Here is a 24,503-nt window from a genome sequence, read left to right as displayed (position 1 = left end):
ATGGCTGCATACTTGTGTCCCCCCAAAAAGGTAAAATGTTCACGTAGTAAATTCAACAGGTAACTTGCGTCCCGTTTTGGGGATGCAACTCAATTATATTATTCTTCTCATCTGCCATAAAAGTAGTGACTAAGTTAGGCACGATACGATTGCGCACGGTCCTTATAACATTTTTAGATTCTGAACGGAGTGATGAATGTATTGATTTTACAATGATGTGTGTTTTATTTTTTATTTTTGTGTCTGTCATCACTTTTTGGAGTAGTAATAATGCTTTGATTTTTGACTTCAGCCCCTCTTTGAAAAGGAAAATTCATCTAGTTGGTACTTTGGGGAGTCAAAAGTAAAAAATTTCCAATAGTTTTTAAAAGTGTCGGGAAAAACCCTGAAAAAATTACGGAAAAACGAGAATTTTTACGCATAATCACTTTTTGACAAAATCGATTTTTTGATTTTGCTGTAACTCAAAAACGAATCATTGTAAATACTTGAAATTTTCACGAAATGTTTATATTAGCGTTATATATTTACGTTTAAATTTTCAAAATATTTAGAATTTTTTAATCTACTTATAAACAATTGAAATTTTTGACTTTTTAAAGTTTTTTTTCTTAAAATGCCGATAAAAAAAATTTGGCTATCCAAAAAATCTTTAAAATTTAAAACAAGGTTTATTATAAGTTGAACTTATCGTAGTAAAAAAAAATCAAAAATCGTTAGTCACAATTTTTGTTTATAAGTAAAGTTCAAATATTTACGAAATATATCAAAATTGCGAAAATTTGCTAGGAATTTTTAAGTTGAAAATTCATACAATTTTTGTGATTTATACTTAAGGTTCAAAAATCCAATACAAGGTTATCTATATGTTTCCTTTAAGTAATTGTAAAAAAAAATTCCAGCGTCAATATAGAAAACATTTTATGAGCGTATGAAATTTAATTTTTTACGAAATCGCGTAAAATAACAATTTATTACAATTTAAATATAGGTAATAATATAATATATCCAACTAATTATCATTGACTGACAAATCATCTCCGTTCAGAATCGTTTTTCGTATACAATGATACCCGTCATTGCATTCAAATTTAACACATCCATTATAGTGACCTACTCTCCGTCTCTACTATACAGCAGAGCGATACCCACTTGCCCATTTTTTAATATTATATTATTCTTAGTTTCTGAATGTATGTATTTGTATCTGTATTTAAATATTAAAAATAATAATGGTAAAACTTGATTTTTGTTTAATAAAAGTTTGGTAACGTCACATTCAATTTTACGCGCAATCGTATACCTAAAAAGGTACAACGCGCGAAATCGTACTCCGCTGACGAAGTTGAGTCCATAAATATTATATATTATGTTATGTCTGTGACTAACGATAAAATGTTATCAGCATTTACGCACTTAATAAAAAAGATACAAGAATACGCACCATTTTCGCCCGGAAATTTCACTGACCGCTTTGAAAAACCAACAACTTATCTTATTTGATACTTTGGTAGATATATCGTATATTATGATCGATCAAAATAACATAAAGTATTTTGTTCAGAAATTAACACTTCTTAGTACATGTTTATACGTCTCGTTTTACAGTGTTCGTTGTGGTGTCAACGATTTAATATGGAAAAATCTTTAACTCCAAATTGTGCGCGAAAAAAGAGTTTTTTAATTCATAATTATAAGTTTAGTTAACATAAAATGCTTAAAAATGAAGTACAACGGTGGAAGTGCACAAATAAAAAGCACGATAACCTAAAAATACACGGAATTTAGTGTTGGTAAATAGTTGATTGATTTTTAGTCGAATAAACTATATTTTAGGTAAAGTAACTTGTCTATTGGCCACCATAATTATTTTAATTAGGTGTAAGTACTAGACGAGTATAGGCAAACAAATATTTGTATGACAACTACATTGAATAGTTCAATACAAATCTGACTATAATATTTAATACATAATACATTTAACTTAAATGAATAGTTAGACGAGAAGTAGTCAGCTATTGAATTTGGGTTGAAATAATAATTGTTCGTTTCTATTTATAATTTTCTCGGTTCTCCCAAGACGCGCGAAAGACCGTTATCGTATTCCCCTGCTCCCCGCTACTAGACTCTTTTATATGCTCGATTCCGCTACCCACAGTCCGCACGTCGGAACTTCCTATCAAATTTGTTTTCCGTTGCCTACCATAAACGGCATAAACACTGAATTCAATTTCGTTATTATTTAATACTTATTTGTATTTATGGTTTGTGACTGTGCTTTACTGCTGTGAATTCCGTTTATTAAAATATTTAGGTAATTATTATTAATTATCATCAGTGATCAATATTATTTTCATAAATTCACCTGCCGGCTGCCAACTACTAATTGTCCAAGTGAGCTCGTGGTCGTGTGGTTATTTACTTATTAAGTCAAAGCTTCTGAGATAGGTAAGTAAAATATTTATATATATATTATATACCTATTATTTTTAAATGATTTCTCAGCCATTTTCTATTAGCCGTGTTAAGCCTAGTTCACTTGGTGACACTATAGGAAGTTGCATGACACATTTTTAAAATACGACACTATAGTAAGTTAGTTATATTAGTAATAGGCCCTGGTACAAAAAATATTATAGTGCACCTGTACTTGTATAATATTATATTCATAGATAAAAGCTTAATTTATACTGTTGTATTTATAACAGAAATTTTTTTTTTTAACTGTGATTTGAATATTACGTAAAATTACAATTAAACTATTTAAGTCTGAAAATCATCAACGTAACTAAGTGTAAAATTGTTGTAGTGTCGTACTATAATATGTACAGGAAATGAAAATTTTTATTATTTTTAATTTAGGTATACCTTTTATTGTTTACTGTCTACTCTCAAATTTATATACACATATAATTTACAAGTTATAACTTAGTTCTTTTGTTTATAAAAATATAATACACATTAGTTACAAAACAGATGACTGGACAATAAATACATTAAAACAGTGGAACATGTCTGAAACAGTGATTGCAACGTTCAAAGGTAAATTAAGTTGCAAAGTGATCTTTAAAAATTGTATAATGTATTAATATAAACACTAATAATTGGATAGGCATGCACACAGGTATATAGCCATGTAGGGTCTTGTGCTTGTATGAATAGCAGTTTGAGTAGCATAACATTTTCACAAAAATATGTTTTTATTTTTTAATAATAAATATTTTCAAGACGGTGGTACAACCATTTTTTTAAGGGCAATGGGGCATTTATATTTTTGGGGAGCTTATTTTATCAGCCGAATACCTTGCACTTATGCCTATGCTAATATTTACACTATGAACTCGATAGGTACAATAGAAGTGGCACATTTTTATTTTTAAATTACCAATTACAAATTTAAATGTTAAATGGGTACACATGCAAACAAACTGTACACTTTGATTTCCAGAGTACACACTTTGTGTCAGGGAATGGCCCTGGATTTATTTAACAAGTAATGCTTACTTCTATTTAAAAAATGAAACCCCAGAATAGAACTAAAATAATTTAAATTATTACCTAAATTTAATTTAAACATTTTAACATCTTTATAATCATAAAAATTTAAACAAATTTTATAGATGAAGAAATCGATAAAAGTACATTTTTTAAATTAACTGAAAATATGATAAAATTGTTAATTCCTAAAATAGGAACAAAAGCAACATTTTTATTAAATTTAAATGAACTTAAAAATCATGATGATACTAATATTAATAACATTACTTATCAATTCAACAAGGTAAAATTAATACGATTATTAAATTTAAATAAGGGTGTCCAAAATCAAACTTATATTCAATAAGAATTAATTGATATTGCTAATATTGATGAAATACAAGTTCTTGATTTAAATACTACTAATATTGAAAACCAAGTAACAGTACTTAATGATATAACAACTGCTGTAACACAAATTAACAATCACTTTACCCATCAGGTTTGTTTTGTTACCATATAGCTATTTGTTATTAAATTGATTAGTAACCAATTATATAATATATTCCATTATTAATTATTAGACACATCAGACTGAATCACAACACATAAAACAAATATTGGAATGTTCTCTAGAGAGAAAAAATTTGTACAATTACTTTCAGAAAAATGGATGTTTGATTTTTCTTATGAGAACTAAACTGGTTCAATTGGTTATTGATTCTGAAATTCATAAAAGTTCTGCTGAAAAGTTATCAATTAATACTATACAACAGCTAGCTAGGTATTGTTGAACTTTTTCCCAATGAATCTATTCATACATATTTTATACCATACAAAAAAGAATAACATTATGTTTGTCCTAATCGTGGAAAATTGTGGGATCTCTATTGCAACATAAGAAAAGATATTAGAAAATTAGAAAATGTTTATAATAAAATAGTAATAACGGGAATCTAAACATCTTGGATAATTTAATTGTCAACAATGAAGGTTTAACATTTATGAATTAATTAAATTAAAAAATTAAATATTCTTATAAATAGCTAAAACTAGTATCAATAACAATGTTATGTTATACAGACTTTGATGACAATCTCTTATGGCTAAAAAATAATCAGGAACTTGTACACACAGTTATAGAAAAATGGACACAAACTAGTAGTTACAAATATAATAAATTAATATCAAGCGAAAAAGAACTTTTTTATTTTCATGAGTATCCTGCAATTAGCGATCCATATGAATACCAGTTGATTAGTATAAAATATATTAGGGTACTTATCAATTAATAATTATTACTTCTTAAATATTTTTAGTTGTAAGGTTTAATTTTCTTAAAATATTAATAAAAAATCTGTACCTAACTTAAGAACTTAAAGTTTACAATCTGGTTTTATAGATAGAAATAGATTTTAATAGGATGAATCCAGGAAAAGAAATATCTTTGTTTAATATATTTCCCAATTTTGTCAAAACTATACCAAAGTATATTAATAACTTCAAACCTAAATTGGAAAAAGATACAAAATGTGCACTTTTGTTAAGAGAACTTAATACACCTATTGAACAAGGCAACTATTTGACATTACATTTTTTTATTAATTATATTTTTTTTGGTTTTTTGATTTATAAGTTACAACTTTAACATTAATTCAAATTGCAGATACTCATGTACCTGCTTTAAGTCTTTTGCCAAGAATATTTCCATCTTTAACAATTAGCAAGTCATCTTGTAAGAATTTTGTAAAAAAAAAAATTGAAAATTGGAGAGCTTCATACATAGGAGTCTAGGAAGGTTTCATTTGCTTTATAAAGGTAAGGAAACATGATGAATAATAATAACAAAATACTTATTATGATTTTCAATATTTTTTTTTCACAGAATGCCGCTCAGTTAAAAGAAACTAAAGCTAATAAGTATGGATTAACTGTTCAACCATATATAACTTTGCTTTGTCCTCATCTGAATAATGACCTAGTGATAACAGCATCGTATGTTGTTATTAACAAATTTATATTTAAAGTTGAAACACCTCTAAAAGCTGTAGATATATGTTTTAAGAGTTTTTTTGCTCTCAATTTAAATTATCCTAAAGAGTTACCATGTTTGGAAATTCGTTCAGAAGTTTTTTTATGGCATAAACACGAATTATGACAAGCAATATCAATCTGTTGATAATACAATAAATGATTTCAAGTATGTACATACAAAATTTATTATAATAAGTTAAGATTTGTTTATATTTTACCTAAGCATTTACAAAGTTTTTAATATTTCACTGAATATTTAGTTTCTTTAATACAATAATATCCATTAAAAATATTCATTTTATATTAGTAGTATTACTTACTTAATTTTTTTTTTTATTATAACTTAAAATGCCTCAGTGTTTTAAATGTAGTACTCAAGTTGATAATTATGAGCTATTATTCTTACACTTTAAGATTTATCATTCTTGTAATATAACTCATTATAAATGTAATGAAAATAACTGTTTTAGATCATTTGAAACTTTAAACTCCTTTAAAAAGCATGTTAACAAAGTCCATCAACCAGGCATTCCTTCTCACAGTATAAATTTGCAAACACATAAACCTCTTATTAATTCAATTGTTCAGCCTATTCCATTAAATAATATGTTATTTGAATTCAATAATTTAGGTTCTTCGCATGAATCTACTACTGATGCTGAAAATGTCCACTTTGAATCTCTTGTTTATAAAAATGCTATCAATTTATTTTCTAAATGGTATAATCAGTCAGGTGTTCCAAGAAATAAAATCCAATTTATAATTGATGACTTCACATCCTTTCTTAATGACTGTCTACCTTACATAAAAAACGAAGTTAAAATTTTTACTCAGGCTCAATCATCTACCACAAATAGAAGTTTTAAATTGAATACAATGTTGAATATACTAAGTGATCCTTTTAAAACATTGAATACTGAGTATTTACGATTTAAAGCTTTTGATGAATTAGGCATCTTGATTAAACCTCGAGCAGTTACTTTAGGTCAACGTCTTAATGATAAGCTTGAAAATGGACATGTTATTATAGAATCAATTCCTATTAAAGCATATAGTGTACTATTAAAAATATTGCTTAAATAACTTTTTGAATTTCCTAATATTCTCAACATGATGTTAGATCATAGTCAGGAACTATTAAAAGATAATAGTAGTATAATTCATAGTTTCATTCAACTATACATGGAAACAAAAAATTGAACAAAATCCCAATAAAATATTATTTCCATTAATTTTATATTTTGATGAATTTGGAACACATAACTCACTTGGGTCTCATGCTGGACTTAAAAAGCTGGGAGCTATTTATTTAGCTTTACCTTCTTTTCCACATGAATATTTCTCTAAATTAGAAAATATATTCTTAGTTTTTTTATTCAACTCTTTAGATAAAAAAAAAGTTGGAAATAAAGATACATTAAAACATTTAGTTTCAGAAATAAATGATTTAGAATCTACTGGTATTGAAGTAACTGTCGATAATAAATTATTCAAAATCTATTTTAGCTTGCCCCTGATTGTAGGTGACAGTAGTCTGTGTCCTACACATATGTTCAACACCCTGTTGAAGTATTAATAGTATTTTAGGATTTTCCAAAAGTTTTATTTCCAATAACCCATGCAGATTCTGTCATAGTTCTAAAGAAGAATGTTATAAAATGTTGTTTCTGATTAATGACAAGTTACGTACAATTGATAACTATACTACTGATGTTGATTTAGAAAATGTTTCATTAACAGGTATAAAAGAATTATGTGTTTGGAATAGTATTGAATAATTTCATGTTGTAAATAATTTTTCCATAGACTTAATGCATGATTTACTCAAAGGTGTATGCAATTATGATATGTCAGGAATATTGAGAAGTTTTATTTTAGATTTCAAATATTTTAGTGTTGAAACTTTGAATAATAGAATTCAATTATCTGATTATGGACCCATTGAAATAAGGAACAGACTTCTTCTAATATCTGAACAAGCACTAAAAAGTACCAAATCAATGATTTGTAAAATGTCAGCTGCAGAAATGCGGTGCTTTATTCGTTATTTTGGTTTAATTGTAGGTGATTTGATTCCAATAGGTCAGAATTTTTCATTTATATATTCTATTAAAACAAATAGTTGATTTATCAACATCTAAATGTGTAGGGATAGGGTGCCCTTCACTGTTAAAAGAACTAATAACTGAACATAATTCCTTGTACATTAGATTGATGCATACTCAATTGAAACCTAAATTTCACTAGCTAACACATTATGTATACATTATACAAAAAGTAGGCCCTTTAATAAATATATGGTCAATGAGAGATTTGAAGCAAAACACCAAGAATTCAAAATAGCAGCTCAGGTCATATCTAGTAGAAAAAATATTTGTTATACATTGACTCTAAAAAACCAATTAAAAGTTGCTCATCAGTTTTCTCAAAATTTCAATTGTTATTCTTCAAAATGGTTCTGTGTGGGGAAAGTGGTACAGTATCCTGAAGAATTAAAACAAAATTTAGTAGTAAGTTTAAGCAATACATGTATCAATAGTTTATAGTTCATTTCATGGATTGAAATAAAAGGTACACATTACACTATAAAAAATGTGTCTTGTACTTGATTTATTAAATATACCTGTGTTTGGACTTTTAAAGTAATTTGTATATAACCAAATCTTATTACTATAGCCATATGTGAAATGTTTGATACTATTTGTTTTGATGAACATTATTAATCATATGTTGTAAAAAAATCAACGACTATTACTTCTATTGGATTCAAAGAGTTAGTAAATTACAGTCCAACATTTTATTTTGTTCAACAGAATGGCTCATGCTACATACTATTGAAATAATAATAGTTATTTTCATTTTATATTTTTTCTTATATACCCTTTAAGAACATGTTGTTTAAATATATTATGAACTTAATGACATTATATTTTTAAAATTTTAAATAATAAAATATATATATAATACATATTATTCGTGTATTTTAATATATGGACTCATTCCTTTACTTGTTCTTACTTACTAAAGCTTAAATGATTTGAATTGTTTGTATTGTTTTTAATTTATACTAATACCGGAGGGGAGGAGGCTAAAATATTTTTAATACATGAACTAAAAATACATAATTATATTATTATTTTAATTAAAACATTAAGTAAAAAACAAATCGATGAATGGGTGAACCCCTAAAACCCCTCCTGTGTACATTTTGAGAACAAGGGAGGAACACAATCACCCCACTGAATACATAGTTGTTTTCTCTATAAAATATAGTTATTATAACTATAAGAACTTGTTTATGTTTACTAAACAAACTAAAATATAACTGTTAATTTTAGTTAAAATGATTATTATATTTCAGTTCTTACTACTATTTATGACAGTAAAAAGTACTATACATTCAGTTATATTAGTTATACATAATAGTTACCAATGGAATTGTTTGTATAGTAGTTACAACTATACAATAACTAACTAAATGGAAAAAGTATTTATGACTATATGAGTTGCTGTCACTAGAGCAACTTTAAATCTTGGGTTGGTAGAAATATTTAAATAGTAGTAGCAACTATTTTTTTCTGTGTATGATTTCTGAACAAACAATACCTACAATTACCTACGATACAATTGAATCTGAACACCTTAAACGACAAAAATTAAGCAACGGACTTTTAAACAAAAAATTATAATAGACATATCAATAAACTATCAAAACTTATTTGTACTGAGCTAAGTGGCGGATGTAGTACTTCTACGGTATCAGATATTAACTTAGTACGTAAAAATATATACAATGATTGGAGAATTATATTTAATTAAATGTGATGCAATAATGTAATGTATAATATAAATTATAATCAAATATACCTAATGGAATTACATACAATTAATCTATTGTGTTATCCAATAGTTTGTAATAATTAATTAATGCTATGGTTATACTCTATTTATGCTATGGTTATACTTTATTTATGCGATGCAACAAAGGTAGGTATTAAAAAAGTTACTCTTGGGTGCAAATAGGCTATGACCCTTTTGAACCATTTTTGGTGGTACGCAAATCGCCCACTGATATTAATCTCGGACTCGGACGCAAGTAGTATGCACCGGACAACACATGCGAATGTAGCGTCTTCTTAATAACTAATTCATTAATTATAATGGTTAACAAGTAGGTACGTGGCGCAATAGACGATTAACCTGTACGCGCAAGTAGATACAACAAATTAAAGACATTAATGGATAGAAAATACCAATATTAAATGCAAGTGGTCGAATCAATACAAATACAATACTTTGTGGTCGGAATAAAAGCATACTTAGTGATTTATCGGTATAAATCTAAACCCTATGTCACAATAACTCACACTTCCGCTTCATAATATAATTCTAAACCAAAAAGAGCCGATGTCCATTGTTTTATTAACTCGAATAAAAACCCGCTAATCGACAAACGGCATACGCTAATCGGAACGTCCGCCATTTTGACAGTGACGCACCCTAACAAGATGAGCGCGGCTACATAGGAAACGACATGCTACTGGATTGCGTTATTGTGTAACGGCGCGATCTAATCGTTATTATTTTGATCTGTACAATTATTTTACAAATAGTATACAGTAATGAATACCTTTAAAACAAATACTGCAAGAACGGCTTTGTGATGTATGACAGTGAACGGTATTGTTTAAACTTCGTCGGTGAAACAGCAAAGACTAGACAGACGACTGGATGGCTAACGACTGGGCCACGAAGATTTAACACAGCCCTACTGTAGAAATGCAGACCAAAAAGGCGGCGGCGCGGCGTAGCAATTCGGTCTATGCGCAGGAATACAATGGTATGCTGGGTGGTGGTGGCCCGGGCGCCGACGCGGTCTCGGCGTGCTGGATCGTGATTGGACGATGTCCGGATCGATGTCAGTGCGGTGGTGTCGAGGTGTGGGCGTCTGAAATTTGAGGCAGTGTTTTATCGATCGTAGCGCAAAAGCAATAAACAAAAAAACAATTTACCTGCCCCCCTCCAATCAAACCATATCGATAGTTATGTGTTGCGTATTAAGTAGACGCGATATACCTATGAGTTCTATCCGACGGGTTATAATGCTAAAGAATATTCCTTTATTATTAATATAAATGTAATATTTGGTATTATTTTAATATTGGCACTATTTTGAATTTTATTCGTATACTATATTTAAAATATTTAATAGACATAAGATGCTTTAGGTAAACAAACATTTGGAATATTTAATTTTTTTTTGTTTTTGCACAGAACTTAAACGAAACGCGAGAACAGCTATGTATCGCTGTAACGTTATAAGCTAAATAATTATGATGCTTTTGCCCTAAACTGATCCAGAGAATCGTACAGTCGTACTCATGGAAATACGGAATATCTTTCTTCCTTTTTTATGCGCGAGATAGACAGAGATAATAAATGTTGATGTGATGCCCCCCCGCTCCAAGTCGTTGACCTAAATACTGCGCAGGCGCTATGACCGCTAGAAGCGGTGAAAGCTTGACAGAGGCAGTAGCCGCCGACGCCCAATTCGATAATACGAAGTGCGTCTACGCACAAATATGTAGAATAGTGTGAAGAGCTCATGCGCAAAATGCCGCCAGAGACGGCCACCAGTGTTACCAAACGCTGGCCGTCCGGTAAGTAGTAAACAGCTACGCTACTCGCTAGCTGCTAGATGAGAACGGCGCGTGCACAGCTGACTGTCGATTGTCACTGTTGTCAATTGTTGTCTGTTGCGCTCGTCTGTTATCATTTGGTCATGAAGTATTATCCACACACTACATAGATGATAAACTGTTGTTTATTATCAGTGACTGCGAATTTGATTAATTTGTTTCTTAAATATTTATATTTTTACTATAATCTTCGTTCTGGTATGTCTGTTTGTATAGTAGTATAACGTATATTGTAATATATTTTGTCTTAAAATTGTTTTTTTGTATTTCTAACAGAAAATGTGTTAGTTGACTTACTTAAAAATACCAAAGCGTTCTAGGACTACCCAAGTAAAAATAAAAAAATATATTGATTTATAATACGTATAAATCATAAAATCATATTCTACAAATTAATATATCATATATTTGCCATTTGGTTTATTAAGATGTGTTATTTAATTAAGTATATATATTTTATTATACGAGTAAAAGCTTTATGGGCTATTATTTTTTTTCTAGGTTTTCTATTTGTTTATTAAGTTTTAAGTTTGAATAAAATTACAACTAAAAGATTAGTCATTATCTGTAACCAATATCATTTAAAGAACACATTTACATTCACCTATTAGACATATGCTACTGTGTAAGGGTAAGTTTATTTAATATTTTGTCGCCTTCTATAAAATTACATGTCAAAACCGCCACTATTAGAAGAATAAAATAGTACGTATGTTTTGTTACAAAGTAATGAATGTTTAGAAATCTTCTTGACATTAATATAACTGGAAATTGGAACATAAAAAACATTTTAAGAATCCAAAGTAGATTAGTTTTCACCAAGTTTGATTATATTTATTAAAAATAAGTTTTAAAGGGTATTATATATAACTAGTAATAAGTCAATATTTGTTTGCACTATAATATTTTTAATAACAATAATCCCTTGTTGATATTAAACATCTTAATATTTTGCAATTGCAACCTACTGTACATTCAAATTTGTCAATACTATATACCTAGATTACTTCAATTTAATAATTTTCAATTTTTTAATAATAAATGTTATTTTCTCTGTATTTTATTATAATTAAAGAACTGTGAAATAGAACCTATTGACAAATTAATACTTATACTATAATTCTATGCAACTGGAAGTTGTCCTATTATCATCAGTGTTTTTAAATTCTCCGCTTGTATATTTTTTGATTGAATTATTAGCATAAATTATTATTATTATTTATCAATGATGTTTTATAAAAAAATGTACTCTTTATTTTACTAGTAGATAAATATTTTTATGTATCTTGGAGTATCTTAGAAAATGGAAAATACATTTTTATTGAACGCCCAAACAGTTGTTTCACTTGATTTAAAAATAATGAATATTGTATCTCGCTGGCTAGTATATTGCGACGGCCAAATCATTTTTTGAAATTAAGATGTTCATAATTAACTTGTTAATAATAAGTAGATTTAGATAGTGAGTATACAAATATCAGTCATATTACAATTAAGTACTTTTATAAATCTTGGAGGAAATTTTGAAAAGCTTTGAGCAACATATCTATTATACACAAATTTGAATTATTTTAGATTAAACTTTTATTAGTTAATATGCAGCAATAATGTAAAATTATAATTATATAGCTTACCGTTTCCTTTTTTCCCTAGAAATAAAATATATAATAATACAAATTAGGCATTAGTTTTAATACTATAAATAGTAAGTTAAAACATTAATACTAAATTTCATAGTCTAGAAATTACTCCATAGATTTAAAATGATTATTACTTAAAAATGTAGTGAAAAGTTAAAAAGTTAAATTATAGTTTTTAAGAATTTAATTGAGTTATTAATTATTATTTATAATAAAATATTTTAAGAAATTAGTTATAAGAATAATTTTTTTTAAATTAAATATATGTTTTTTTCCAGGTTGTCTTAAACTATAAAATGTAAACGCTTGATCTTCTGTTATATTTTAATTTATTTTCATGTTATACAAGTTGCTGTGGCATTTATTATGTACCTAACAATTTCTGTATTGATATCAACACTAATTTGCTTTTTAAACCATGTTATTATTTTTATTTTTTTTGTCTTATTGTTAGTTACACATATTTAAGAAGGTGTTGTAATACCTATTAAATTTCAGTATGTGGCAGAATATGAATATTTCATTTAGAATAACATAAATTCTCACCTTGTTTTTGATGAATATTACCATTGATTACCATTATTGATTAAATACTATTTATTAATATATAATAATATTAGTATTTATAATCAATGCTATTAATAAACACACTTTTTAGCTTTGCATTTTTAAATGTTGTTTAAAGTATTTTGATTATTATCTCATAAAAAGTAATTTAAGTTATATTAGTGCTATAACTATGCAATTAAAACTGTTTTAAATTGTTATTGTATAATATTTAGACTTGCTTTGTTTTTGATTTTTAACAATAAATTATTACACATTAAAATTAATTATCTATCTCTTCTTATAAAATGGATGTAGATGATGGAAATTCTCAGTTTGCCATAAAAAATATATATATATAAAAAAAAATATATATAAATAATTTATAATTGATAAATTAATATATTTATTATTTATAGTAATCAAAGAATATCCACCAACTATATATTTTTCATAAGAAGGAATAAATTATAATTTAATTAAGGAATCATATTTAATAAACGAATATCAAGAGCAACATAGGTTTAGGTCTAAATATTATCAAAAAAAACTAAATGTTTAGAGCTTTAATGGCATAATGCACAGCATTATTAACACTTAAATTAGTGTTAATCAGATAATATTCAAAACAATTTAACCTGGTATCCTTCAAATTCAACAAAAATACTAAGAACAACATCTAAAAATACAAAATTAACATTAAATATCAGAAATAAAAAACAAGGATAGTTTTTATTATTTTAAACAAAATATTAGTTTTTTGCTGCATGTACATATTAAATAGGTTCTACAATGTCTTTTTAAATATTTACAGCTAATAATAAGAAACATTGCATGACTTCAGCTGGTGAAAAATTTGAAGACCTCGCAGAAAGCAAAATAGAGTTAGTATCTTAGTATCTTTGCAAAAACATATTGTCAGGCAATAAATGCTACAGTCATCTGTAGGACATAACACTAAATTAAAATGTATGGCAAGGATTAAAACTGGAAATTTTAAGACTTGAATTAGGAATAAAAAAAATAACAATTTAATTTAATTTAAAAGAAAATTTTCTTTTAAATACTTCCTTAAAATTTTTAACTATCAATTTATAATAAATAATAATCAAAATAATTCACACTAAGTTTTAAATTCTAAAATATGATTTTAAACAATTTTAAATTGAATTAATCATTTCCATGCTATAGGTTATAAGTAAAATATAAAAATATAAAAATAATAATAGTATAATTTTAATATGAAAGAATAATGCTAATAGAAAAATAAAAATATATTATTATTAATGTAAAATAGTAATTAAATGAAAATATAAAATATATTATTAGTGATAGTAACGGTAAATAATAAAAAAATATATTATTTTTATTTTTCTATAATAATGTATATAAGTAAGTATATAATAACTAACTTGTATTATCATTAATTTTATATTAGAGGCAATAAACCTTAAAGATTTTGTTGTTTGTTAATTTAATTTATAATAAAAACTTAATCTAAACAAACCCAAATTTGTATGTTTCAAATTAAGATATAACCTAAAGAAGTACTTGTTGCTCAGTTATTGTGTTGCACAACCCTCTTAATCTAATAACTTGGTGATTGACATTGATTATTTAATTTGGTAGTAATACTACATCTATGAGATCAAAGGATTCCATATCATTATTATCACATGCAATGTTTTGTAAAATAGAATAAGCAACAATAACAGCTTGTGAAGTAGTTATCTTCAAGCATAGACCAAGAGATAAAATTGGGAATCTAGAACTCCATACATTCTTTCAACTGAATTTCTGGTTCTAATTATTGATTCATTATAGCTCTTCAATATTTTTCTGTGGATTTATACAAAGAGTCACAGTATGACTGGTATTTTTATACCTACTGTCTACAACAATTAAGATATTATCTCATTTACCATTAGAAAGTTGATTATGGACATTTGAATTTCAGAAAATTGTTGAATTGAGGTAGGATCTTGACAGCAAACTACAATATCCATTATTTTTAAATTAGGTGAAACAACTGTTTGGATTTTCAATGAAAATATCCTTTTAGATTTTTAAAATACTCAGCAATTTTACCTCTTAAAATTATAATTATAATTATAATTATTTTATATGTTACATAAAAATATGTATCTGCTAGAAAAAAAAAATTTGTTTATGCAACATTATAGGCAATATTTTTCATAAGTTTATTTTTATAAATGAGTCATTAATTAATCATATAAATTATTTTCATAATTAGTAGGTTATAAGTATATAATATTAATATTTGATAGTAAAAAATATATACAATTGTTAATAATTGTGGTGGTGTTAGTACTAATATTTGATTGGTGAAATCTGACTTCCACCTATGTAAAACATTACAATTTAAATTATTTTTATATAAACTATAATAATAATAATAATCAATAACCTGGGCTTTGGATTCTAGTATGTGTGTAATCTACCTATAGCACTTATAGCTTTTGGAAATCTAGTAATTCTGTAGAAACATTTTTGTATCTTTATATACGACAATGTATACACTTCTTCATCAGTAATTGGCATACAAATAAATTGATGACATAGTTGTGCAATAGCTGTGTTAAAAGTTCAAACAATTATACAAGCAAATGATTTACTAACATCGATAAAATCAACAACAGTAATAAAAATACTTCCTGTTGCATAGAACTGTAGTGTTAGTAATAATTTGTCTATAGATGATATTGCTTAATTCTTTAATAATCATAAAGAAGTATAAAGGAATTAAAATAATGAAGATTATTAAATGGAATCAATCAATATAGTATTGACCGATTCCAACATGTAGTAGGTTGCCATTTAAAACTAGTAAATTGTATGATATAAATAAAGGATAAATTATAAATAAATATAGAATAGTGTAACGAATGCTGATTTGATACTTGCTAACTTATATTTTAATTTCATAAATAAAACCTTACTATTTTTTACAAAATAGAAAGTATGTACAATTATTTTTATATTTTATTTGTTTAAAGAAACATTTTTTTTTGCTTATCCAAACTCACTATTGATTTTTTATAGATTCCTTATTAATTCCAAAACTTGTTCAACAATAATTTTAGAAAGTCTAAACCTTATCCTAAGATGGGCTAGGTAGTAGCCTAGTACTATATGCTATCGTTAAGACATGTGTTAAAATTTGAGTAAAGTTATGTAATTAACGTGCTTGAATTAATAATCTACTACATCGAACAAAAAATTCTTTTAAAAGATTTTGACCTGAAGCATTTCCATCTACATATCATATTTATTAAATGTGCTATATTATTTCTTACATAGCATTTTAATGAAATGGCTTCAGATTCATTGTTTAATGCATTAAAACAAATTTCAACATATTGAGTAATACTCAAACCATTACAAAACATTATTATTACTTCTCCCATTAGTGCTCTACTCATATCAATAACTATCTGAAATAATTTTACAAAGCTATTATTTAATTTTATTATTTATTATATTGTTTATCAAAAATAAATTTTGAATTAGGTTTAAACTTTTTTATTATAACACATGCTATTATAAAAATTTTATATTAATATGAGTAATAAGGAAAGTAAATAATATAGAATAGTTATTTAGATATATTTATAAAAGTTCATAAATATAATATAATTTATTTTTTTTATTTTCTTGAAAATGGTACTAATAAAATAATAAGTAATATAATAAATATACAACTAAAATTTATAATTTGATTTAATCAAAACTCAAAAAATACTCAAAATTATTGTCTATTAGAAAATATATTCAAATTCATGGTAAAACTTATATTTTCTTAGTTAAATTTAAAAAATGTAATACATTTTTAAAATAAATTCTAAAAGAATTATGGAAAAATAAAATCTTTATAATAAATAAAAATACATTTTTATCTAAATAATAATTGTTCAGATTAATTAATTAATTAAATTTTAATTTCAGATTAATATTATCATATTATATTATTTATATTAATTTAAGTTGATACATTACATGACAAAAAAAAATAAACGTACCTCTATTGGAACTGGAACTCCGGTCATTAGCCATTTTTGTAACCAAATTTTAATAGTAGCCATGTTTTGTTTTTCGCTTAACATTTGCGCAATCAATACTTGTACTTCATGACCATATAAAATTTATTTCATATAGAAATATATGTTGAGAATTTGCTGTTGGTCGTTTTATTTTCTTAACTAAGCTACCTGTTGCATCAATTGCCAATTTGCAATGACCTTTTTTTATATGCTGATTTATAGACAGCTGACCAAAATGGTGATCAATAATGCATAAAAAAATTTTTTTTCCCAAATTTTAGAATAAAAAAAACTTGTTCAATGATGAGGCTTTAAACTATATGATTTTATGTAAATACCACGTTCATAACTCCGTGTTTCTGGTTACAATTGTCTAAAGTCATCAAAAATGATTATAAAACCAAAATTGTTGGAATCTTCTTTAAAATCATCCATATCATATTCATCACTTGGTGATTCCAAATCACTGACATTTTTTATTTATAATAGAACTATTCATCTTGGGATAGTCCAGCTTTTTCCATTAATTTATTTAATAAATTATCCCTATTTTTAAGAAAATTAAGGTAAATTGTTGGTGCTGCTATTTTGCCTTTTAATTAGTCTCTAAGTTAGTCCATATTTTATCATTAGATCTTTTCAATTTACCAATTTCATTTTCAAACAAAGAGTATTCATTACCTTCTAACACAAATAATATCTGATCATAAGAAACAGCAGGTGGACGACCATGACGATTATTTTCAACGCATTTCTGAAAATGTGTATAAACATAATTTAAAAAAAGTAAGCAAGTAGATATTACTTTGCTGTAAATTAGGTGTCGAGTGGGATACTGTTATGAGTCTGTTAAATTTGAATTCATTGATATAATTAATTTGTATACGAAAAACGATTTTAAGCTGAGAAAATATGTTAGCCTGTAACACTAAGTATATTGAATGATATGTTTTTTTAAATATAGCTCTTAAAATCTTTTATTTTACGTGGTATACTTAATTTTCCCGAAAATATTGCACTTATTATATTATTATTCATTAGTATTTAATTATTACAGTAATGTACCTATGTTTATTGTTTATATTATGTATTATATCAAAATAATTCTAAATTTATGATCATATTGTTGTAAATACTATAAAATAATTTAAAATGGATATAAATAGTATAAAATATTAAAAAGTTAATATATTAAAATACATCAAACATGGCATTGGATATAGTGAAGTTCATAATAATATTAATATAATACACAAAGACGTTTTAAATTCCTACGAATTATAACAAAATAATATTGTTATTTATAGTTCAAATAAATAATGCACCAAAAGGTTATAACTTTATAAGTCTAGTGTCTAGGGCTTGGAACTTAATGTACTTAAAAAGTACTAAATATGCTATGTTTATGCGCTTATAATAGTACAAATATGCCTTAAAAATATAAGCTTTATCTTTTTCTTTTTTACTCACATTTTTCATAAATACAAAAATTGTATTAAAAAAAATTTTTATTATAATTTATAATTCATAATATTGTGTATTAATAAAAACGGAAAATTGTATGTCAACTAGGAATTTGAAAACGATACAATAATACCTAGTGAAAACAAATATACATGATTCTGTATTTTTTTATATTGTCAAATGTTCAAATTGTATTATAAACATATAATTAATCATTAAATATAGTCTAAAAAATAATAAAAATTAAAAATATGCTCCTTAAACTACGAAATTAATAAATATGCAAACATTTTAATAGTTTTTTTGTAGTGTCGTGAAAATAATTTCAAGCTAAATCTAATAGCCTCCCAAAAAAAAACATGCAAGTTCATTGTTTTATTGTTTCACAAGTTTCATGCAATAATTTCCGAGGGAATGGAGTTTTCAGCGTGACCATTTCGGCGAACAAAATACAAGCTAAAGTGAAAATTAAATATCTAAGGTTAAGTTAGTTTAATAACATTTTTAACAAAATAAATGCATGAATTTATTTAAATAAAATAAATGTATAAAAAGGTAGGCAAGTGGATATCACTCTGCTGTATAGTAGAGATGGAGAGTAGGCCACTAATGGATGTGTTAAATTTGAATCCAATGACAGGTTTCATTGTATACGTAAAATGATGCTGAACGGAGATGATTTGCCAGTCTACGATAATTAGTAAAATATATTATATTATTACCTATATTTAAACTGTAATATATCGTTATTCTACTCGATTTCGTAAAAAAATAAACTTCATACGCTCATAAAATTGTTTCTATATTGACGCGGGAATTTTTGTTTACAGTTACTTGAAGGAAAACTTATGGATAACCTTGTATTGGATTTTTTAACCTTAGATATAAATCACAAACATTTTACAAATTTTTAACTTCAAAATAAATTCCTTGCAGATTTTCGCGATTTTGATATATTTCATAAACATTTGAATTTTAAATGCTTATAAACGAAATTTGTGACTAACGATTTTTTATTTTTTTACTACGATAAATACAACTTAAATTAAACCTTGTATTAAATTTTAAAGATAATTTGGATAGGCAGTTTTTTTTTTATAATCATTTCAAAAAAAAAAACCTTAAAAAAATTGAAAATTTCAATTGTCTATAAATAAAATATAATTGATAATTTTAGAGGTAAATATATAAATCCAATTTTAAACTAAGATTTATAATTCATAAATTTTAAGACTTCCTAAAATTAAATAAAAATATTGAATTAATTTTATTTAAATTTAGTATTAATTTTTTTTAATTAGAAGAAGAAATTGATAAAGAATCTCTTTTAAATTTAACTCAAGAAATGTTAAGAGAACTAATTCCAAAAATTGGTCTAAAGTCAAAGATTTATAATAATATTTTATTAGAAAAACAAGCAAAACAGCAAATTCCTGAAGTGGTAAAAATTATTTCTTTAAAATATTTGAATTATCTATATTCTATAAGTTAAATGGCATTTGTTTTAAGGGTACTGTTATGGAAAATATTGCTTCAGGATCTAGTAATGCTAATATAAACATAGATGAAAATCAAACATTTGATATTATTGATGTTGATCAGAGTGTAATAATTTATAACAATGATAATGTACCAATGAACCAATTGACAGATAAAAGAATAAAATCAAAAGTAAATTATTCTTTTCATTTTCATAATAATTATATTGATATTATTTATTAACCAATCGGCCTTTTAAAAAAATAATTTATTAAATTTCATATAACTACAATAGGAACAAAATTATGTTTATAATATTCTTATAAAATATGAAGAAGGAAGTACAATATTAAAATATTTTGAACAACACCAGATTTTAAGTTCAACTTTAAAAAATAAAATGACTTATTTAATAATTAGTCACTGCTTAAAAGAATCGCTAACTAAAAAAATGTCTACGCTTACATTAGAGCATTTATCTGAGCATATAATACAATTATTTCCTTCGTAATCAAAAGAATCTTATTATTTTCCTTACAAAAAGAAGGTAATAAGGTGACACCAAACCGTGGTAAATTATGGGACAAGTATTGTAACATGAGAAAAGTTATAAGACAAATAACACAAGTTACTAATACTGAAACAAACATACAACAGATACCACTGATTATTGAAAATGAAAGTAAATCTTAGTAACTATTAAAATTAATTTAAATGCTAATAATTCATATTTTTTATACAAAAATATTTAAAATACAAAATTGTTTTATTTATTTTAAGACATTGATGATGACTTGTTATGGTTAAAAAATAATGTTAACCCATGGGATATTGTAGTAAACAAATGGAAATATGTACACATTTTCCCATAGATATAGTAATCTACTCGATGAAAAAAAAACATATTTCGACGAATTTCCTCCAATTAAAGGATCTCAAGGTTTTATGTTAGTTAGTATCGACAATTTAATTATATTAAAATATATACCTAGTAGATATTTTTTAAATGTATTATTTCTTTAAATATTATATGCAATTATTTACTTATTTAGATCGAATTAGATTTCAATAAATTATTTCCAAACAAAGAATTTTTGTTTTATTCAACATTTGAATTATTCAAGATTCAGTTATATAATTATATTGAAATTTATGAACCGAAATTAAAAATGTATCATATACTAATGAATGAAATCAAAAATCCTTCTAAACCAGGCAAGTTTTTAGCCTTATAAATATTTTAACTTGCTTAGGTACCTACCTAGTATTTACAACATAATCAAAGTATGATGGGTATGTGTGTATTTGTATTTATATAATATTACATAAATATAAAATATAGATGACCAATTATAATTCAATCTAATATTTCAATCTAAGAATTATCAAATGAAAGGTTAATATTTTGAATTAAAGAAAAATCATACATTATTCAAAATCAAATAATAATATTAATATAAATCCTTAATAAATTAATTAATTTTAGGTAATGATACAATTGCAACTTTAAAACTGTTTGTTGAGCTATTTAATCCAGTGAACGTATGTTGTAAACGAACCATCGACAATACAACAAAAAAAAAAAACCGGCGTCCCTCAAAATTGAAAATCAGACAAGGATTCATCCATTACATAAATGTAAGAAAAACAAAGTCGAAATTATTAATGGCTATATTACATGTGTATTTTTATGAATTGAAATATAACTTATTATAAATTAATCTAAGCCTATTATTTTTTTTTTTAGGATATTTCACAAATTACAATTAATTTTATAGTTATAGTACCTATCTTATAATACTGATTAAATATATTGTAATTAATTAAAAAAATTAATTGTAAGCCATAATTATGTACAACTGATACAAAAAAAACAGTTAATAATAATATGCACTCAAAAAAAATTGGAATAATTAAATAATGAACTGCTTAACTGCACTAGATGACAGGCAATATTCAAATAAAACCAGAAAATCAGTAATAACCAAACAAGGATTTTAAATGGATAATAATAAAATAATAGCAATAAAATAGCTCTTTATAGAAAATATAATGTTTGGGTATTTCTAAATTTAGACATTTTGACAATTTGGTCATATGTAACATATTCATACTATAATTTCCATACTACATAATCATATGTTTTTGATGTAATTCTAAACTACCAAAAATGCGTTTGATATAAACGTAGATTATATTTTGTGTAAATAAAAATAGCATTCAGTAAAACAGTGTAGTACATTGATCATTGGCGTAACTAGGTCTAAAATAGCCCACAAATAAATACCTTATTTAATTTACTTAATTACTTTCATGCTTTCCAAAACACTAGGAAGATCGTCTGAATTATTTTCATATAAATAGTAACATCTATATAAATACCGATAATTTAAATTTTTTTTATCCATTTTTAATCACCAAAATAAAACTAAAATATTGGACGAAGACCACCACAATGCCGCAATATTTTATATTTATATACAATTTACTTTTGAATAATTCTGTTATAATAATTCTCTACGTCAGTGGTGGCCAACTACGGCCCGCCATCATTTAATATCTGGCCCGCGAAAGAAATATAATATTTTACATTTACGTAAAAAAAAAATTTAATATAAACTCAAAAATGTCTGAACTAAATCTATCTCCACCAATTGGAATTCACTGCATTGTTCACCAACAAGCACTATGTGGGAAAGTTTTAGATTTAGAAAATGTTATGTCTATTGTAGTACAAATTATTAATTTTATAAGATCACATGGATTGAATCATCGCCAATTTCAAAATTTTCTTTCAGAAATAGAGTCTGAGTATAAAGATGTTTTATATCACAGTAATGTACGTTGGCTAAGTAGAGGAAAAATTTTGAAAAGATTTTTTTTCCTGCGCCATGAAATCGAAATTTTTTTAATTGAAAAAAATAAACAATATACACAATTAAATGATGGTGAATGGCTATGGGATTTAGCAATATTAACTGATATAACACATCATCTGAATTTGTTAAATCTAAAACTACAAGGAAAAGAAAAACTCGTAAGTACATTGTTCGGTTCAGTAAAAGCTTTCCAAAATAAATTATCTTTATTTCTAAATCAAATTGAAGAATTAAATTTCTCCCATTTTGAATGTTGTGCTACTTTAAAAACAGAAGATTGTGGTATATTTCCAAAACAAAGGTGCATCAAAATTATTAACACACTTATTCGTGAATTTGAAAATCGTTTTAAAGACATTCGAACTAAAGAACCAATTATAAATTTATTTGAAAATCCATTTAATATAAATCCGGAAATTGTCGAAGCTTCTTTACAATTAGAAATTATAGAACTCCAATCTAATAATTCTTTAAGAACAACATTTAATAATTTGACAAGCTCTCAAAATCTTGTTCAGTTTTATTCAAATTTGTCTGAAGAAGATTTTCCAAATGTTCGGAAGTTTGCTGCTAAGATGTCTTGTATATTTGGTTCAACATATATTTGTGAGCAAGTATTTTCAACGATGAAAATTAACAAAAGTAAAACTCGATCTCGCATCACAAATGAACATCTACACGCCGTTCTCCGAGTAAATTCTACCAAATTAGAACCTAATATTAATTTCCTCTGTCAACAGAAACAAGCTCACAGTTCACATTAACAAATTAATACATTTTAAAATATGTTTTGTAAATATAAAACGATATTTTGTATAGTTTATATTTATTTTTATATGTGTTTTAATAATTTATTTAAAAATCATTTTTAAAATTGAAGCTGATTTAATTTTGGCCCGCGGTAAAATTTTTTTTTTTTTATGGCCCGAGTTAAAAAAAGTTTGGCCACCACTGCTCTACGTCATACGAGTACTGCATACTAGGATGTATCTCACTATTTTATGCTTAAATTATTATTTATAATCAAAAATATTTGGGGGGGAGGACTATAATATATTTTTTGAGGGGGCTAAGCCCCTCTAGTTGCGCCAATTTACAATTACATTGATTAATGATTAGTATTTTTAAATTGTTTAAAACATATATAATATATCGTAAAATACATGGATATACATCGACGTACCTAAACCCTAAAATAATATTATCTTTTCGTATACTATACAA

The 24,503-nt window shown here is 25.5% G+C and overlaps 1 protein-coding gene and 2 pseudogenes across 1 annotated transcript; 2 read left to right on the top strand and 1 right to left on the bottom strand.

The window, feature by feature from the left end:
• LOC132924930 (uncharacterized) lies at positions 1-6,594 on the top strand (annotated as a pseudogene).
• Positions 6,595-15,013: 8,419 nt separating this feature from the next.
• Positions 15,014-17,470, bottom strand: LOC132924929 (uncharacterized; annotated as a pseudogene).
• A 5,556-nt stretch (positions 17,471-23,026) lies between these two features.
• On the top strand, positions 23,027-24,043 carry LOC132924926 (general transcription factor II-I repeat domain-containing protein 2-like). Its single transcript, XM_060989366.1, has one exon. It carries the CDS (start codon positions 23,027-23,029, stop codon positions 24,041-24,043), a length of 1,017 nt encoding a protein of 338 aa, XP_060845349.1.
• The last annotated feature ends 460 nt before the right edge of the window (positions 24,044-24,503 follow it).

This window comes from Rhopalosiphum padi, chromosome 3 (genome assembly GCF_020882245.1).
Source record: "Rhopalosiphum padi isolate XX-2018 chromosome 3, ASM2088224v1, whole genome shotgun sequence".
In the NCBI taxonomy this organism is placed as follows: Eukaryota; Metazoa; Arthropoda; class Insecta; order Hemiptera; family Aphididae; genus Rhopalosiphum; species Rhopalosiphum padi.
Note: the sequence above shows the minus strand (reverse complement) of the source record. Positions and strands in the feature narration are given on the sequence as shown.

Coding starts and splice junctions, on each gene's coding strand:
- LOC132924926 (XM_060989366.1), top strand. CDS start 23,027: ATGTCTGAACTAAATCTATCTCCACCAATTGGAATTCACTGCATTGTT.